Source organism: Schistocerca cancellata, chromosome 6 (genome assembly GCF_023864275.1).
Source record: "Schistocerca cancellata isolate TAMUIC-IGC-003103 chromosome 6, iqSchCanc2.1, whole genome shotgun sequence".
NCBI classification, from domain to species: Eukaryota; Metazoa; Arthropoda; class Insecta; order Orthoptera; family Acrididae; genus Schistocerca; species Schistocerca cancellata.
In genome coordinates this window covers 283,616,234-283,637,248 of record NC_064631.1, presented here as the reverse complement: position 1 = coordinate 283,637,248, position 21,015 = coordinate 283,616,234, and the positions used below count along the sequence as shown (strand labels likewise).

General features: G+C 39.2%; 1 protein-coding gene across 2 annotated transcripts in view; it reads right to left on the bottom strand.

The window, feature by feature from the left end:
* The window catches only part of LOC126191515 (F-box/WD repeat-containing protein 9-like), a 116,447-nt gene that overhangs the window by 83,147 nt on the left and 12,285 nt on the right, over positions 1 to 21,015 (bottom strand). For both annotated transcript variants that reach the window (XM_049932412.1, XM_049932413.1), the window contains exons 2-3: positions 11,496 to 11,590; positions 2,722 to 2,875 (exon numbers count right to left, since the gene is read on the bottom strand). In XM_049932412.1, coding sequence (XP_049788369.1) covers positions 2,722 to 2,875; positions 11,496 to 11,590 — 249 coding nt within the window. The remainder of the gene's footprint in view (positions 1 to 2,721; positions 2,876 to 11,495; positions 11,591 to 21,015) is intronic.

Genomic DNA, 21,015 nt, shown 5'->3' with positions numbered 1-21,015 from the left:
AAGTTCTGATAAAAGGGAGAACTATTGCATACTCAGCTCGACAGCTCAAGCGTCTGAGTTGCTAGCAGGAATAATATACAGAAGAATGAAAAAAGAAAACTGAGGATCTGTTAGATGATGATTAGTTTGCCTGTAGAAAGGTAATAGCTCCACAGTAGCAGTTCTGAGTGCTTGATAATGGAAGTAGGATTTTAGAAAAATCAAGATGACTTCATAGGATTTGTTAACCTACAAAAGGCATCATGCAAGACATTTGAAATTAGCAGGTGACCTGGGAGGAGTTGGGAGGAGGGGCATGAAGGGGTGAGGTGGTGGTGGTGGGTGGGTGGGGGGGGGTTCCACACTAGCAACCTCACATTTATTGTGTGATCCATTCTGACACAATTCCAAATTCCGGAGTGATAGAGTGCTGCAACATCTTGTTGTAGTTACAGTTTTGTGCATGCTGCTGTAGGTAAACAAAAAACATGCACACACATGAAGAGCAGGAAAAATCACACACACACACACACACACACACACACACACACACAGCACAAGACTAGCTCCACCAGCAGTTTGAAAAGTGCCATGCTGATAAGCGAGATGCAGTCCCTCACATAATTTTCAACATATTCACATCCTGTTTAGCAGCATCTGCCAATGCGTACCATGAGTTATCATTGTAGGAGACCTTCGTCCACACTATGCACATGACAGTCTTTTTGTTGCCATAATACTGTCTGTGCCCTGTGGTCACCAAAGGCACACATGTAAAGCATTAGCTTCTGTATATTATAGTGAGATGATGATGTTGGATGCCACACCTGCTCATTGGTTGTTGCTGTTCAACACTGAAATGGCAAGCAATTTGCTGTAATGTAGACCACGTATCTACTGATAAAACTGACAATAACGCTGACATGTCATTGCCTATGGCAGTATCAGTATCAATCTTGACACTGTGGCATGCGAAAAACGCTTTGTCTAGATTACCTCAGAAATGAAGGATAGTCACAGTCAAATGTACTGATATAGCATGTCTTGCCTACCCTGAATTCTACTGCCGTGTGACAATTGATATGAGTCACATAGTGTGCTGAATTGGTGAGGTAGCAAAAATGTTCTGTCTCTCCGAGGCCATAGCTATACCGAATTCAACTGCTCGTGAGTATAACTGCACCTCAGCTGGTATATGATGTAGCTGCTTTCACATGTTGCAATTATTTGAGTGGAAGGAAATGACTGTGAGATATGATTTATGGGGCACAGGACTGGGATCAGGGATGGCACAGAGACAGACTACAATACAGCATAATTTGGTTAGCAACGAGGGAAGGATTTTCATTGTGATTTCTTCTCAGGGTATGTTGACAGTTTCTTGATGCACTAGTGATAAGGGGAGTACTGGTCAGTAGGTGGCTCAAGTGGCAATGGAGTTGTTGAGGGAGAAATGACAGTGAAACATGTTTCTGTTTAGGAAGGAGGTAACAAGTTTGTTGTCAGGACAACAGTGGGAGAGGTAGTGTTTTATGACATCCTGGTCACACTTAGCCCCTTGTCTGGACATGGGGGATGTCTGTACTCAGACAATGACAAGCAAAGAGCCTGGCTGTAATGTTATAGGACCCATAGTTGGTTGGTTGGTTGGTTTAAAGATGATGATGGTGGTGGAGGAAGTGATAAGCATCTTGCATGTACAAAGTGAGGCATCAGACAACTTGGAGTTACCGGTAAACCAAGGCACATGATCAATCAGTACTCTCTACTACCTCACAATCTGTCTTTCGTTCCACCCTCCTTTCCAACTTCAGATCTTGTGACTATTACTACAGCTAATTCTCTTTTTTTCACCACTTACGAGAGACACTAGCTACAACACACTTCTGGTATTCACTGTAGAGCTTTTGGAAACTGTCAGTTAACATTTTGTGGAACCGCTTGAAGCACCATAGTCTCTTGTTATTGGATATCTGCACAATTATGAGAAATGAGACCTTGTGCTACCAATACGATCTGGAGACCAAGTGACAGTCAATGGTACGGTGTTCATTGTCTTTGCCGGTCCCCCCAAAAATGTTGGCTTACAAAACCCAAGATTAAGATGATCTTGATCACTTTTTCAACAGCAAGGGCTTGATCTACCATGTATTTCTATATGATGGAGGTGAGGAAGATGATGGTACACAACATCATTGACTGTCACACGATCTCCGGCTCGTATTACTAGCACAAGATCTCATCTCTTGTAACGATGTGGATATCCCTCAACATGTGACCATGTTGCCGACAGTTTCCAACACCTTTACAACCAATAGCAGAAGTGTGTTGTAGCTAATGGCGATTACTTTGAAGGCCAGTAATGGTATTTTGTTTGTAAACTGTGTTTCTTCAGAGGCTATATGCTTTAAGCTCTATGTATACTGGCCTCTGCTTAGCCTAAATTGGCTATCCAAGGATCACTACGACCTTGCAATCATTATGACAGTTATTTTATGTTTTTATTTTGTCGTTTAAACTATATGTTTTTCATGAAGCCACTGTACCTACCATGTCATTCATCCAACCATTTGACATATTACTGTTATTATTCTCATCAATACTACTACTATCATTATTTTATTATTGTCATCATTACTATCACCATTATTATTATATGGCTCCTGTGTGCTGCAAAACCTATGATTTCATACAGAAAGTGAACATATTTTTGAAGTAATAAAATTTTCATGTGGTACTTACTACCAATTGCAGGATAGCTATATTTCATCCTTTTCTTCACTCGATACTTCCACATGTTTGGATCAACCAATATAGCATGAAATTGTCTGCATACTAAGCTCACTGATGATACGAGGAACTTGGCGTCCAAGAAAGAGAATATTTTTAAAAGAATCTGTAGGAAAAGAAGGTTAAGGTTAATTATTTTTTCTCATCTTTACTGTGAATTAAGCTGTTAGTTTAAAGCAGAGTTCATCATCAATACAGGCACAGGTTATAAGACGGCTTCATATAAATTTGTTCTGATCAAAATAACACATACATATATCTTCATCTTTAACAATAATTACATAGCAATCATCTAACACAACTTTTGCTTCAAATCTGGCTGCTTTGAGCAACATATTTTGTATATATATACTACTGGCCATTAAAATTGCTACCCCAAGAAGAAATGCAGATGATAAACGGGTATTCATTGGACAAATATATTATACTAGAACTGACATGTGATTACATTTTCACGCAATTTGGGTGCATAGATCATGAGAAATAAGTACCCAGAACAACCACCTCTGGCCATAATAACAGCCTTGATATGCCTGGGCATTGAGTCAAACAGAGCTTGGATGGCGTGTACAGGTACAGCTGCCCATGCAGCTTCAACACGATACCACAGTTCATCAAGAGTAGTGACTGGTGTATTGTGTCGAGCCAGTTGCTCGGCCACCACTGACCAAATGTTTTCAATTGGTGAGAGATCTGGAGAACGTGCTGGCCAGGGCAGCACTCGAACATTTCCTGTATCCAGAAAGGCCCGTACAGGACCTGCAGCATGCGACCATGCATTATCCTCTTGAAATGTAGGGTTCCGCAGGGATCAAATGAAGGGTAGAGCCACGGGTTGTAACACATCTGAAATGTAACGTCCACTGTTCAAAGTGCCGTCATGTGAACAAGAGGTGATCCAGACGTGTAACCAATGACACCCAGGTTCGTCATTGAGTACACCATCGCAGACTCTTCTGTCTGTGATGCAGTGTCAAGGGTAACCGCAGCCATGGTCTCCGAGCTGATAGTCCATGTTGCTGCAAACATTGTCGAACTGTTTGTGCAGATGGTTGTTGTCTTGCAAATGTCCCCATCTGTTGACTCAAGGATCGAGACATGGCTGCACGATCTGTTACAGCCATGCGGATAAGATGCCTGTCATCTCGACTGCTAGTGATACGAGGCTGTTGGTATCCAGCACGGCGTTCCATATTACCCTCCTGAACCCACCAATTCCATATTCTGCTAACAGTCATTGGATCTCGACCAACGCGAGCAGCAATGTCGCTATACGATAAACCGCAATAGCGATAGGCTACAATCCGACCTTTAACAAAGTTGGAAACTTGATGGTACGCATTTCTCCTCCTTACATGAGGCATCACAACAATGTTTTACCAGGCAACACTGGTCAACTGCTGTTTGTGTATGAGAAATCGGTTGGAAACTTTCCTCATGTCAGCACGTTGTAGGTGTCGCCACTGGCACCAACCTTGTGTGAATGCTCTGAAAAGCTAATCATTTGCATATCATAACATCATCTTCCTGTCAGTTAAATTTCGTGTCTGTAGCATGTCATCTTCGTGGTGCAGCAATTTTAATGGCCAGTAGTGTACATATGTTGTTATATACAGAACTTTTTAAAGAATATATTCATAAATTAATGTTAATGAGAAGTCCTGCAGGATTTTAAATTATTTAAGTACAGTTAGTAACTGACTGAATAGTAGAGGTGTTGAGTTGTAAAAGGCACACAAAAAACCTGATAACTTCGTTAGCTTATGGGTGAATCCTTTTTCAGAGCTATAGATTACAAACAGGTCTGCTCTCCAGCCAGCCCTACGATCTTTACCTGTCACTTAACACTTCTTACTTCTCTGGCAATGTTTGCTGACGTGTAAAATGCCAAGTTGCACTGTGGTTCAAAAGCCATGTACATTTAGATTTGTTCATGGCTATGCACCTAACAAAACAAATTCATATAGGACAATAACGCTCCACAGTTGTGTACGGAAAGTGACGGATAAGATGTTGGAAGATAGACATGAGTGATGGGACAGGCATCTTAGCCTGTCCTCATAAAAGATATTTGGTTTTTGGAAATGATATGGTACAAACCAAACACTAATAAAACTACCAACATATATCCAGCTCTATGTCATTGCTTGTTTATAGGCGTAAACAATACTTATGTCAATGTCATTTTAACAACAGTGGCTGCCAATATGCAGTAGAAGAAGTGGTTTCATGAGTAAACTTACATTCACATAGATCACTGGTAGCAAGGGACGGAAAACTTTGATAGAGCTCCAAATGACTACCTCAGGGATCAGTTCTGTCTCTCCTGCTCTTCAAAATATATACGCTGAACTTTTATGACATTTCTCCATAAAGTGTCATAATCTTACAGTAGCTCATGGACTGTATACATCTTCACAGAGTGCGGCTGTAAATAGTGGCCTGGAGAAAGATCGTATCATACCTAGACTACATGCATATATGGAGAAAAATGGTTTCCACATATCTCCTCCTCTATGTATAAACTGAAGTTCCCTGCTCACTCCTGTTTGTATGTGCAGGCTCAACTCATGAACTTCTGTAAGGGTTTTGATCTGGTTTTTACAAATAGATAAAGTGGTTCACAGGAAGGTTCTTGTGTAAAATTTATAAATATTTCACGCAAAATTCCTCCGCTGCTGTGAAAGTGATGTCATCTACTGGTGCAGTTGCTGTAACTCCAGATAGCACTGAAGCCTAACCGGAATACTAGTTGAACCTGGTGGTCTACTGCATGCCATAAAACTGAGAGGGAAATACATTTCCCATCACCCTGCTCAGGAGCAAAAGTAAACAATGTACATCACAATAATTTATACCAGATGATGCATCATGTGATTTAATAAAACACAAAAATTTGTGGCTGCAGGTGTTACTATATAATCATACTTCCTCGAAATTGAGGAATATATTTCCTGTGACATTGTGGTTAAATTTTCTTGCGTTTTGAAAAGGCTATGGGATGACACTCTTGAATGAACACCACATGATTCTCACTGCCTTTTCTTGTGATACGAAGGTTTTCTCTGAAACTGACATGCTGCACCAAAAGCTTACTCCATAACAAATTAGGGACTGGAATTACTTTCTCCGAAACTGATAAGTAGCACCACAAGATTATACTAAAGCAAATTAACGAGTGAAAATAACCAGAGTATTCTGATTTTGAATTTTACTGACAATAATCTTTTTACTGTCTGGAGAATGTGATGTTCCCAATTCAGCTTACTGTCTATGTGAACACTTAATAATTCAGTCCCTTGCTTTATTGGGTGGCTGTTACACATAATATTAGTTTTCTCTGGATTCTTACAGTTTGATGAAAATGAATGAAATTAGTTCTATTGAAGTTTATCGAGAGACTTAACAATGGAACACACCATAACTCTGATTCTAAGTCACTTCTACACACACTACCAACTATAATATTTGTACCACCAACAAACATTACGGCATTTACGTTTTCCCTTACAGATGACACTACACAGTTAATTTACACAAGAAATAGCAAGTGCTCAAGAATGGACCTTTGAGGAACTCCTCCTTGATGTATATGCCGTATTCAGAGAGATGTTTTCATATCTTGGGAAGTAATGGCTGAGACATGATTTTAGCAAATTACCTGTTGATCTCAAGATAGTTATTTTTGAGCTGTTTTAAAAAGTTAGTGTCATGGGGGTGACCCTGTAGATTTTTGCAGACTTCTTATTAACTTGATATCTGAGTGCTGAGGCCCTTTCTGAAGGACTGTCAGCTGGCCTGCAACAAGCTTGTGGATGTTTCTTATTCCATTTTCAAATTTCTATTGAATGTTTGTTACACTTTAAAACTTGGAGATGACAACTGATTCCAAACTATATATACTGTCTGAAAGAAGCTATACACATATTCAATCACACTCTAATGTTATACTAAACTACCTTGGACAATCATTTGATGAATAACTTCACAGAAGTTCTTTCAGTTACAACTGGTATAAATTTGTGATTTGCTCTGCAAATTTCTGACCATTAATCACAACATAATCCAGCTCAATTTATTGTGAATGCTCCTTGGTTTAGTTGTCCACTTGATAAGATTTCAAAGTGGTGCGAAGATTGGAAGCTTGCTTTAAATGCTTAAAATTGTGCACTTCACAAAGAGAAACAAAAAACACAGTATCCCATGGCTATAGTATCAGTGAGTCTTAAATGAAATACCTGGGTGTAACACTTTGTAGGAATATGAAACGGAATGATCACATAGGTTCAGTTGAGGATAAAGCAGGTAGTAGATTTCAGTTTATTGGTCGAATACTGAGGAAATGCTATCACTCTACAAATGGGGATTGCTTACAGATCACTCGAGGGACTAATTAATTATATTTCTCAAGTGTGTGGTGGCCTTACCAAACAGGACTAACTACAAACATATACAGAGAAGGACAGCACAAATAGTACAGGTTAGTTTGATCCATGGGAGACCATCACAGAGATGCTGAAGAAACTGAACTGGCAGACTCTTGAAGATAATCATAAACTATCCTGATGAAGCCTACTTACAAAGTTTCAGGAACTGGCCTCAAATGATACACTATAGGAATATACTAAAAGGGGAATTCAATAAGTAATGCAACACATTTCTTTTCTCAGCCATTTTCAGTTGAAAAAAATGCAGAATTTTGTTTCGAAAGATTGTAAAATATTCTTGCTTCAGCACTATAGTTTCATAAAGTTCAATAGGTGGTAATGCTATATGTAGCCTTCAAAATGGCCATGTAATGGAAGTTTGTTCCGGGTAGAGAATTGCCATGGAGTTTCTTTTGGCAAAAAACCAGATCATCGCATCCTGCATCCTCCCCTTGTCACTTTTTAAGACCGCATTGATATCCAGCCAAATATTAACGTGATTTACCTACCCTCATAAAAAAGCTCTTATCAAAAGCACACACTAAAAAAGGAAAGTTTGCTACCTTTGTCTCAATTAGACATTAATTACACTTTTATTTTATTTTTTTTCAATCAAACATACATGGGGGAAATAGAGAGATAACAATACAGACAAGCGCACATTGTCACAAAAAATATTAGCTTTCAATCTAACAGAAAACTTCATCTGAAAAGAGAGGAAAGTACAATAGAAGAAGAGGTCAATCAAAAGTCAATGAGGAAAGTCAGTGGGTGGATCAGGATAGTAGGATACGAGAGAAATCAACAATGAAAAGTTGGCATCCACAAAGTTTTTTGGCAATTCTGACTTTTGAAATAATACCATTTTATTAAATAGAAATATGTGCACTATCACTCTTTAAAATAAATAACTACAAAGGTAGTTCTTTTATCATCCACACAAATCACCTAAGAATTAAGCCCAAGGGAGTGTTTTCTTCTGCAAAATTAAAACAGTAAGAAACAGTATTTTGTTCTTAATGGTAGCTTTTAACAATTCATGTCAGCATTACTAGTTTTCATTCTGTTCTCCCACAAACAATGAAAAAAATAAAAATATGTTTCTTGAACGTTATATGTTGTAAGAAACTGCACTCACCACATGTAATAACTGCTACACCGACATGAAAAGTACATGATCAATATTGATAATAATATAAAAAATAAAATTACAAAACTATTTTCAAGCCAGCCAGGAAGGAGCAGGAACATCTTGTACACAAGGAATTTTACGAAAAATTTATAGGAAAGTGATTGAGATTTTGAAATAATCTATAGAATTCACAGAAAGAGTGGGTGTGGTGAGCCAACACACTGAATAGGAGAAACTTTATTTTTCAAACAGTTTTTACTTTTTCAATTTTTGTTCTCTTTAAGGTGTAATTGCATTTCACTGAAGTCATGACCAGACTTGGATTGGTACAGTACTGAATACTGCCAGATGCCATTGCCAAACCATGCCCTGTTCACGACTACACCATTCTTCGTTCTCTCAAGTAGCCAATCAGGGGGATGTGAATAGACACATGGAGGTTCAGGACGGTCTGGTGAGAGTGAGCTATAACAGACCTCAGCCTCATTTAGCAGCCAGCCACTGACCAATTCAGACGTGCCTTCCCATCCCTCTCTCAGGCAACATGCCCCTCAGTCTGTTGATGGCTTCCCTGGTGCCATATTTTGTACCTGCTAGTGGCAGATTTTATGAATAAACCTGGCACACCAGCCAGTTTCTGAAAAGTAACCAACAGTTCTTATTCAGTGATTTTGTACACTCCTCGATGACCACTTCCCACAGCAGCCTTACACTTGCCCAGTCCTGGGCAGGAGGAAACATTTGAAAATGAGTGAGACCTGCACATTGGAAACAAGGAAATGCACAAAACCAATGTCTCAAATATTATATTTAGCTTAAAATTGTCCATGTATCAAAATTTATAAGATAACACTTTTTCAGCAGTTGGATATTCTTTCTGCACTTAATTTGCTCAGTAGCAGATGATATAGATGCAAGATTTTTGCACATACTTGCATTAATGTTTTACTCTTTACAAAATTCTTTGCTGCAATTTGTTTCATGTTTCTTTCCACCCATGTGGAACAGAAATTCACTTGCACTGTAGAAACAATGAAAAAGTAGGAATGATTTTAATTTGTTATTAAATACAGTCAGGGACTTACTGTTTTTTTATTTCTGATGGCAGGCTATTGTATATTTTAAATCCTTTGTTGAAGGGAGAGTTTTTAAAGGTAGAGGTGTGCATTTCTTTAACATGGAGTTCCATTTTCTGTCTAGTACCATAGTCATGGGCATTTACATTTTTATTAAATTTTGCACTATTACTTATTACCAATTTGCATAGTTCTAGTATATACAGGCTGCCAAGGGCAGCAACTTTTGGAAGAGAGGTCTGCAGCTATCAGTCAGCTTTGCCTTGTTCATTATTCTTAAAGCTCTCTTTTGGGTGAGGAGGATGTTTGGGCTAGGTGTAGAGTCTCCCCAGAATATAAAACCATACTGCATTACACTGTGGAATTGCGCATAGTAGGCTGTGTGAACAGTTTCCGGGCTTGTGCAATATGCAAGGATTCGTAGGGCATAGCACACTTGGTTTACCTTACTATTAGTTTTATTAATGTGTGTTTGCCATTTTAGATTATCCTGAATCCATAGGCCTAGAAATCTTGTTTCTGTATTTGGGGATATTTGGGAACCATGTAATTTCATATCAGGCATAATTTTATTTGATCTTAGGTGGAAGTTTAGGTAAGTGGTTTTCTTTGTGTTAACTATGAGCTTGCTTTTTTTTTCTCAAACCAATCACCACGTTTGTCTGTATTTCCATTTATGGCCTCTAGGAGTTCATGTTCATTTTTGCTTGTTATGAGGATATTGGTATCATCTGCGAAGAGTGTACTGGTGCTGGCATTGATGTTTGACGGTAGGTGGTTTATGTACACAAGGAAGAGCACTGGTCCAAGGATTGAGCCTTGGGGCACACCTTGTGTAATATTGCAATAGTCAGAGTAGTATGTTTCGATATGTCCTTGGTTGTTATGTTATATTGACACTTTTTGTTTCCTATTTGTCAGGTATGAGCTAAACCAATTTAGTGGCGTGCCTCTGATGCCATATGACTCCAGTTTGTTGAGAAGAATCTTGTGGTCTATGACATCAAATGCCTTGGACAGATCTAGGAAGAGCCCAACTGCTTTTTATTTTTTGTCTACAGCAGTGTAAATACTCATACATGGCAGTTGTCGCGGATTTGTTTTTTTTTCTGAAACGGTGCTGGGCATCAGATAGTATCTGGTTCCTATCAAGAAAATTTATTAGTCTTTGGTGAACTAGTCTCTCCAAAAGTTTACCAAACACAGGTAACAGCAATATGGGTCTGTAATTTTCTGCGTTGTTTTTTTCACCGTTCTTAAAGACTGGGATGACTTTAGCCACTTTCAAGCATTTTGGAAATGTACCTACATCAACAATGAGTTGTACTAACTCACCTCCACCCTCGGTGTGGCATCCTTGATATCTGTGATACTGTTGGGAGCCACAGTAGCAATTAAAGGCCTTCACAGAACAGAAGTGAATGCTAATGGAGATATAACCCTGTCTACCACCCACACCATCTTTTGCTCCCAGCCCACCAAATGTGGTCCCTAGCTGTCCCTCAAACCCTACAGTCCATCTGGCCTCACCATATGTAGTTACATCAGACACTGACATCCCAGAGGCAATGGATGAGGCACTATGTGTCAATTTAAGGGAGAGTAATTTAGTATTGTGTGAGTATGACACTGTCTCTGATAATGAGGCAGAGACATTAGCAATGTCAGAATTGACATCTCTCTCTTCCTGAAAATTGGCACTGTGGATTTTGGCTTGTGACAACTTTGGCTTGATCTTGGTTTTCAATTAATTTCATAAATCCCTATGCCAGTTCAATTCCTGTCAATTTTTTTGAGGTTTCTATTGTAGTCCCATTACATAAATGTTGACTTTCACATTCCCTCTATTATCAATGGCGACCACTGCACAGCCTTGCTGGTGTACTAGTGACCAAACTCTAGTGATATTATTGTGCTCAGCAATATATTGTCATTGTGCAACAATGCCTGCAATTACACAATTACATCATTTAATGTGTTTGACATATCCTATACCATTATGTTAAATGGCAAAAGAACAACTAAATAAATAAAATATTAGCTCATTATAAACTTTGAAGACAGAGAGGGCTGAACACTGTTACTACATGCCTCTGTTGGTAGGTGTAATATTTGAAGTTTCTCCTCAACATCTTTACTCGGCTGCACTTCTTCAGACTCGCTGCTCATGCTGGTTGTTGTACAATCTGAAATTATAAAAAATATGTCACGTGCTATGCAAAGTAGGACTTTAAGAAAAAGATCACAATCAATATCACATTTGTTGGTAACTCATTGTAACTCTTATGTTCACGTATGAATTGTAAGTTATTCTCTTGTATGTGCATATTCATTAAAATAAAGAACAAATGTAAAAATTTTTATATAGCTTCAATACTATGAAATTAAAACCAATTTGTGGAAAAAGTAATTTGTATTTAATATAGTTACTGTTGTGAGAAAGGACTAAGTTTGCGGTAATTGCAGGCTCTCAGATTTATAAGCACTCAGAACTTACTATGATGATAGTTCTGGCAAAATTCAGCACCATAATTTCCTAGCAGATTAAAACTGAGCACCAGATGAGAATTTGAACCTTATGTGGTGAAAATGCAAGGTTCTGGATTAAAGACTTGGCCTGATACACAGTTTCAATCTGCCAAGAAGTTGCATAACAGCACACGCATGGCTGCAGATGTCATTCTGGAAAGCTTTACGTGTCTTGTATACCACACAAGTGCACAATAGCTGCGGATTTTTGAGACATTGGTGTTCTGACCATGTGACAGAAAACTGGAAGTAATAGACTGAGGGAACATGGGCAAACTCTTTAGGATCATAGGCCGTGACCACCTACTTCTGTTCCTACATCTTGCTACGTGATGTTTAGCTGAATAAACAATGATGTTGACCTTAGAAATCCAACTGCCGTTAGTATGAGGCATGTCTGGAAAGTAAGTACCATTTCATTATACTGCCACTCCAGCAGTAGTGTCACTGTTCCACACATTTCCACTCATCTTTCTGGTTCACTGTCTTTCTACTGATGCCATTACAGCTAGATTTTGTTGTGTTTACATGCATTAGCAATTGTTCAAAATGTTTAAGACAATCTCTCCCCGCCAACTGTGAAACACATTCTGTAATACGGTTTTTGAATGCAAAGAATGTCAAGCTAGCTGACATTCATCATCAACTTGTAGAGATTTATGGTGAAAATGTATTGACGAATGGTGAGAAAGTGGGTGACAAAATTCAATTATAGACGAATCAATGTTCGTGACAAAGCACGGAGTGGATGCCCTTCTGTTTTCAATGACAATTTAAGAAAGTGAATGAGAAAATTTGTGAAAACTGTTGGTTCACAACAAGAATGCTTTGGGATGAGTTTCGATAAATTTCAAAAGCTGTTTTGCACGAGATTGTCACAGATCACTTATATTTTCGCAAATTATGTTCCCCTTGCATTCCGAAAATAGAAGTCCACAAAATGAAGTAACCTTGCAGTACTTTGACATTTCTTGTCTGATACAGTGATGAAGGAGATTAAACAGATCTGTGAGTGGCGGTGAAACCTCAGTTTACCATGTCAATCCACACTCAAAACAACAGTTGATAGGATGGAGGTACTCACGATCCCCCAAAAAACAAAAATTCAAAACGATATTGTCAGCACAAAAAAATCATGTGAAATGTGTTCTGGGACAGACAGAGCATTCTGCTTGTTGAGCTCCTGCCCATAGGTGAAATCATAAATGTGGTATAATACTTTGAAGCAAACGAGGTCTGTTCAAAAAATTACGGAACTTTGTCCACAAAATTTTTTTATGCTTACCTTTTACTTATTGTGCATGGTCTCCTTCAAAATACTCTCCTCCACAATTGATACACTGCTCCCACTGTCGTTTCCAGTTCTGGAAGCAGTCTTGTTACATCTCTTGCTGGATCACATGAAGTGTCATTTGGGAATTTTCTTTTATCTCATCCATCGTTGCTAACCTTCATCCTTTCAACAGGGATTTCAACTTTGGAAATAAAAAAAGTCCTCAGGGGTCAGGTCTGGAGAGTATGGAGGATGAGGCAGCACAGTGATTTCATTTCTTGTGTAATAGTCACGCTCCAACAAGGATGAATGTGCCCACGCGTTAGCATGATGCAAGAGTCATGAATTGCCTCGCCACATTTTGTGCCGTTTCCTTCTCACATTTTCTCACAGACATCGCAACACATCCCGATGGTACCATTGATGAACAGTTTGTCCCTGTGGCATGAATTCATGATGAACAAATCCTTCAAAGTCAAAGAAAACTATTAGCATGGCTTTGACATTTGACCTGATCTGACGAGCTTTTTTTGGTTTTGGAGAACCTTTCCTGGCCCACTGTGAACAATGAACCTTGGTCTCAACATCATCATAACCATAGACCCACGTCTCATCACTAGTTATGACTCTCTTAAGGATCATCTCGCTCTCATTCGCTCGATCCAAAAGCTCTTTTGAGAGTGTGAGGAGAAGGTCTTTCTGGTCTTGACTCATGGGACGAGCTTGGCAGCATGGTACATTCTGAGATGCTGTGTCAGGATTTCATGATATGATCCAACTGAAATGTTACATTCTTCTGTAGTTTCTCGGACAGTCAGTCTTCAATTGGTATGCACAATCTCATTGATGTACGTGACATGAGCGTCATCGATAGACATCAAAGGGTGTCCTGAACGAGGGTTGTCTTTAACTTCCGTGCAGCCATTTTTAAACCATGTGAACCATTCATAACACCGAGTATGGCTTAAGCACTCATCACCATAGGCTTCCTGTATCATTTGGTGTGTCTCTGTAAAGGTTTTCTTGGGTTTCATAAAAGTTTAATGCAGACACATTGCTCTTCTAACTCTGCCATCTCAGTATTCACAAACTGTGGGACACAATGTTCTGCTCAATACGGCACTGAACAACAATTAACAGACATTCAAGAATGAAACTTCCAGCAGTTATACATTATACAGAGGCATGAGCAGGAAAGACAACTGCATTTCGCTCCAACACACCATTGGCTCAATATTACGAACGTTCTGGAATTTTTTGAACACACCTCGTAGAAAAAACTTCAGTGTGCACTTCAAAACAATGCTCAGTCAAGGTACAGTGTCACTTCATCAGAAGGCCCGATCACCTGCCATACATCCCTAATCTCACACATTCTGGCTACCACTTGTTCTTGAATTTGAAGCCTGTTTTTGGAGGAAGGTGCTTTGACAGTGATGATGATGCAAAAAGCAGTGTGCAGTAGTGGCTGTCTTCACAGGAGGCATCTTTCTATGAAGAGGGCATAGAACTGTTGGTTACCTCAATATGACAAATGTCTGGATACTGGTGGCAGCAACGTAGAAAAATAGTTTAAGAAATGTTCTTTCTTGTAAAAACAAATTTTGGTAGAAAAAAATGTTTTTTAGGAGTCTTTTCTAAAACAGTACTTACTTTCCTGATATGTCTCAGAATTATTATTTGAGATCAATAAATTGCAGAATTTTGCAGTCCAAAGAGTGGAGTTGAAGGAATATTCAAATTGAGACCAAATTTGGTGTAGTAGTATTAGTACAAGTGCATAAAAAGAAGAGATCCATTTAAACATACATCTGCTTGTGTGTTTCATTATCTAGAGCAGAGAGGGAATTCAGGTATAGGCTCTGTTGTAAAATGAAAATTAAAAATGAAAATTAACAACAATATCAGAGATATTGGAGGAATTTACACACACACACACACACACACACACACACACACACAGACAGAGAGAGAGAGAGAGAGAGAGAGAGAGAGAGAGAGAGAGAGAGAGAGAGAGACCTACACCCTTTTGAAATAACAGATATGTCAATGAAACGGGTGATTTGGCAACTATGGAAATGACACGTTATATTAGGAATCAAAACAGCAGTGGTGCCACATGGACAATGGACCTTTGCCATTGACCCTGATATAGATGTTCAGTCAAGATAGCTTTGTGGACTAGTGAAAAACGCGCTTTTTCTGTGAAAACGACTACTATCTAGCCATGCAACTTGTATTTCATGCTCATTACAGACTCACACATTGTGCCCCAACCCATCAAATATGGGTAATGAACTTTGAGGAAATAGGTGATATGGTGCGAAAGAGGGGTCGAAGTGCAAAATGCGTGTGCACTCCAGAGAACATTGCAAGAGTGGAAGAAGCCTTCAGCTGAAATCCCACATGTTCTGCATGCATGCATGCATATGCTGCAACTTGACAAATCGGATTGCAGTTTGTGGCAAATATTGCCCAAGGAACAGCAATACCACCCATACAAAATTCAGATAGTGGAGTAAGTGAACACAGATAAACTCCCAAAGAGGCTATGCTTTTTCCAGGAAATGTTGGAAGTCATGAATGACAACCCAGGCCTGTGCATTAATCTTGTCATGAGTGACAAGGCCAATTTTTATGTGTCAGACTTTATTAACAAGCAAAACTTGAGGTACTGGTCACCTGAAATGCTTCAAGAAACGCCACTTCACAGTCAGAAAGTGGTAGTGTGGTGTGGCATATCATCACTTGGAATCACAGGGCCTTATTTATTTGAGGATGATCATGGCACTCTGTTACTGTGAATACAGAATGTTATGTTTGCATGTTGAACCATTTCCTAGTGTAAGAGCATGGTGATCTTCCTGCAACTGCAAATATATTCTTCCAAGAAGATGGTGTCACATTCCATAGCTCACAACGTTCCATTAACACGCTACAGAACATCTTTCTTTGGCACCTCATCTTGAACAATGGGAACACTTCCTGACTTCCAAGATCACTGGCTTTTCAGCATGTGATTTCCTCCTTTGGGGTCATTTCAAATCTCAGATCTTCCAGTGTGAGCCACCACACATACCATCCAGGAAGGATCAAATTCAGGAGGAAGTTAATCGAATTACACTGCCAGTCCTCCAAGATTTGGTGTCTAACTTCTATAGAAGACCTGAAATGTGTGTGAAGGAAAATGTCGGCCACCCATATGATGTCAGTTTCAAGTGACAGGCATTTTAAATTGTAATCATTGTAAAGTCACGCTGTATTTCTTTCATATCATGTGAATACATTTTTATTGCTAGTGGAGGTTTCAAAGTCATCCCTTTTCACTGCCACAGCTGTTACAAGTGAATATTAAATAAAAGTGTGTGGTAAAAAACTAGAAAGAAACAAAACTCATCAAGTAGGTAGCCAGTAACATAGAGATAAATCTCCTGTTTCAAATTGCCTTGTAGGAATCTTGTAATAACATATAAGTAACCAATGTCAATATCCTATTCAGTAGCTGAACCAAAAAGATACCTAACGAATTGTAAAGGCTTACTGGGGTTTATGTCTCGTCTTAGCCTAAAACTTCTGTTTGTGTGTATCTTTTACTATTAGCTATGCACTGTATCTAAAAATACATCCTTGGAGATCCTTTTTAGTTTTGAAAATCCATTTGGTATCTACCAGACTTTTATGTGGGGGTAGAATGCCTTTTTCTTGTCATATTCAGCATGTGACTATAACTCTTCGTTCATTGCCTGAAGGCATTGGTGCAATTCTTGACTTTGTGAAGGTTCTTCTAATGATAACTGATCTGAATTTTGTGTGTCTGCAGGACATGTAATAGAACATGTAATCATTCACCATTACTGGTTTCAGAATTCTCAATGATCTGAGCATTTGGTTTTTATCTGGTAAAATATGACTCGAGCCGTCACTATTCTAATTAAGAACAGGCTGAGATGAACCTATTTCTGAATCATCTTGCTTAGTTCTGTGTGTTTCTCCTCACATGAATGTAATAAATAATCTTTCTGGTTACTGAAACTTTTTGGGCACTGTCATATCATCACTATTATTAACAGTATTTTCTTTAAATATCACATATATTGCCTTTATTAACTTTTATAGATTGGGTTGAAATGGATGCTACGCCTTGTTGTGTTCACAAAATCCTACCAGTATGCATTCAATGCTCTTCTTTACACATTTAAGCCTGCTTGCTTTAGGTAAAAGAATGAAGGCCTTGCTGCCAAATATTTTTAATTATTGAGGTTTTTCTTTTTTTAATGGCTCTTCTGGTGATCTACTAATAAGGTAAGAGGCAGCAGAGACTGCTTCCCCCAATATGTTTTAAGTAATTCCGCTTCAAATACCTTTTTCTGGCAATGTATGCCTTCCGGCTACTTTCTACATCTACATCTACACAGATACTCTGCAAGCCACCCCATACCACTTCCAGTCCACTCGCAAATAGAGCGAGGGCAAAATGACTGTCTATATGCATCAGTATGAGCCCTAATTTCTCTCATCTTTGTGTCCCTTATGTGCAGTGTATGTCGGCTGCAGTTGAATCGTTCAGCAGTCAGCTTCAAATACCAGTTCTCTACGTTTTCTCAATAGTGTTGCTCGAAAAGGCTATCACCTTCCCTCCACAGATTCCCATTTGAGTTTTCAAAGCATCTCCATAACACTTATGTGTTGTTTGAAGTTACTAGTAATGCATGTAGTAGCCTGCCTCTGAATTGCTTCAATGCCTTCCTTCAATTCAACCTGGTACTCATCCCAAACACTTGAACAGTACTCCAGAATAGGCCACACCAGCATCATATATGCAATCTCCTTTAGAAGTGAACCACTCTTTCCTAAAATTCTCGCAATAAACCAAAGTTGACCAATCACCTTCCCTACCACAGTTCTCACATGCTCGTTCCAACTCGTATCGCTTTGCAGCATTATGCTCAGTTATTTAGACAAATTGACTGTGTCAAGCAGAACACTAGCATTACTGTATCCGAACATAACAGGTTTGTTCTTCCAACTCATCCTCATTAACTTAACTTTGTTTTGTTATGGTGAGTAAGATACTGGTGTTTGATGAATTATTTCTTTCTCCTTCAAGAAGTTTGCTAGTTCTTCATTCACATATTCCTTTCAGTTGTCAGTACACACAAGATGAATTTCACTATGTCTGTTTTTCCATTTGCTTCTTGGAATCTCTGATAACTTCCAGTACTTGATTTTTATCAATTAGTGTGTACAAAAGTATCTTTCTTGAATAGTCATCTATTAGTGTCAGGAATACCTAGCATTTAATGTCCCCACCAGTGAATGATATTGACATAGGCTCAGAGTCATAATAGCTCAGGAGTAAAGTGCTTCACCAGAGGCATGAAAACTGTCTCGTGTGGGCTCAGCCACTAGCAGCAACGAGCTATGCAAGCTACCATGGCTCAGTCTTCAATAGTACGCTGTATGAGCTCCTTTGAATGAAACCTAGCTGCTATCTGGAAACAGACTGGTTGAGAACTTGAATATTCTGGTTATCATTTTTGACATTCCTTCTGTCTTCCCCTCATGGCAAACATGGCTATGTTTATGGATTGTGCATTTGTATCAGGCGCACACAAAAACTGGTGATGAATTCTTGCCAGTTGTATTTATAGTGACACATTTGTAGCTAGTGCTAGTGTTATGGTCGTAAGTTTCTGAAACTTTGGCAGCAGCAGATGTCATTGCAACAGCAACAGTTTGCACTACAAGAAGAATGGCAATGGCGACATTTGCACTGCAACAGAAGCAGTGCCAGAAACTAAGGCCGGTATTACACTATCAAATTTCTTTGTCAAAGATGTGATCAAATATTCCGTCAAATATATTTGACAAAGATCTTTGACGTAGTGCTAGAAGGGATATTACACTGTCATCATATTTTTCGTCAAAGTTCAAGATGGTTGACTACAACAACTTGTTATTAACCGCAGCAGTTGCATGTACCACGATTGCACTGTGTGCACGTGTGGAAGAGAAGTGGGAAAAAAAAAGGAAACACACCTGGGTGAAGCCGTGAGTTTTACGACGACACGATAAAAGCATTCAACAAAACTTGTTACGTGAGCTTATAGTGGAGGATGTCAAGTCATAAATCAATTATTTGAGAATGGATGAGCATACATTTCTGTATGTGTTCAGTGAAGTGTATCCTCATATCACAAAGCACAATATTCACTTAAGAACTGCTACATCTGCAGAAGACAGACTCACTGTAACACTCCGATTCCTTTCTACGGGAAAGGTTTAGGTTAGGTTAGGTTAGGTTGGGTCAGGTCAGGTCAGGTCTCCAATCTTCTTAATCTATTTTTGTATTCAGGGTGCCTCACATTGTAAAGCACCTCATCAGCTTCATACATCTCTATTAATTTTGTAGTTGTCGGCACACATCAATTGTATTTACTGGCAGTGTTTATAAAAACACTACATACGACAGAACACTGCAGCGATGCTAGCGCTCCATGTTGTAACATGTCACATTGCAGTGAACAGAAGACAAGCGACTTCTTTGATCAAATCTACAGCGAGGCCCTAGATCTGATCAAATATTGGACACATTTGATAAAGTTCCCTTTACACCATCAAATATCTTTGACAAAAAAATTTAATAGTGTAATACCGGCCGAAGTCAGCAATAGCAAGAACAGACTGCTATTCACTGTCAGCTCTTTTCAGCAGCAACCACAACACCACTTGGTGGCCACAGCTACATCCCCATCACCATTCACTGCTGTCAATAAGTCACTGGAAAATTGGAAAGTCTACCTGCCCATTTTGAACTATACTGTTTTGTTTATGGCATTTCTGGTAGGCAACAAAATGCTTTGCTCTTGTCTCCTAGTAGTCATTTATACAAAGTGGTGAAGAAAATGTAACCACTCTTGGACCCTAGTGAATTGTCTTTCAATGATCTCTGTGCTTTGTTAAGTGAATACTATGGTCAGCAGTCATATCTTATTGCATCTACGCACTAGTTCCATGTCATAAACAACACAGACAGTAATAAGCACCAAGGGCTGTCAACATGCAGGCAAGCGTAGTTTCATGTGTCAAAGCTGTTAAGTTTCATAAGTGGAATCATGGATTCGAGATGTGATTGTGTGCCTTGCACCCAACAGGAAGCCCACAGCTAAAAGCTCTGGATAAGTCCGATCCTAGTCTTAGGGAAGTGCTTAAAAGTCTTTTGATGTTACTTCAGCAGCTCAGCATAGTTTTATAAATGAAATTCACATTTTCCAAGTGGTTAATTGCCATCACAAGCAGGGGTCAACAGATGATTCTAACTCATCATTCTCTAATTCTGTCTCTGAGTTCATGGGCATTCAGATCACCAGCATTTCATGTGAGACTTAAGTACACTTATCATTCTACTACCCCTCAGTGTCAGATGACCCTTTTTTAATTGAGCAGACCAGAAATGATTTCCCTCCACAGCATTGTGAAATATGCCATGCATGTGGAAGAAACTCCAGTCCTGTTCTGCCTGCAGCAGCAGGCTTACCAGAAGGGGATGTCTGCATTGTGCAGTGGACTGCTTGTCCTGAGGCCTGTGTGTTCATGTTGTCATTGCATGTCAACATGCAGCCCGCTGAGTGTATGCCCTGCTGCAGAGTGAGGGCATCACTGCAATCCACAGAGTCACAGTTGCAGAGCAGGTGGTTTCCATGTCACCGAGAAAGCTCACTTTGGACTTGACGCTGTTTGACCAGTCCGTTGAATTCCAGTTGGACACTGGTGTTCCCATATCTTTAATCAGGGAGGACACATATCACG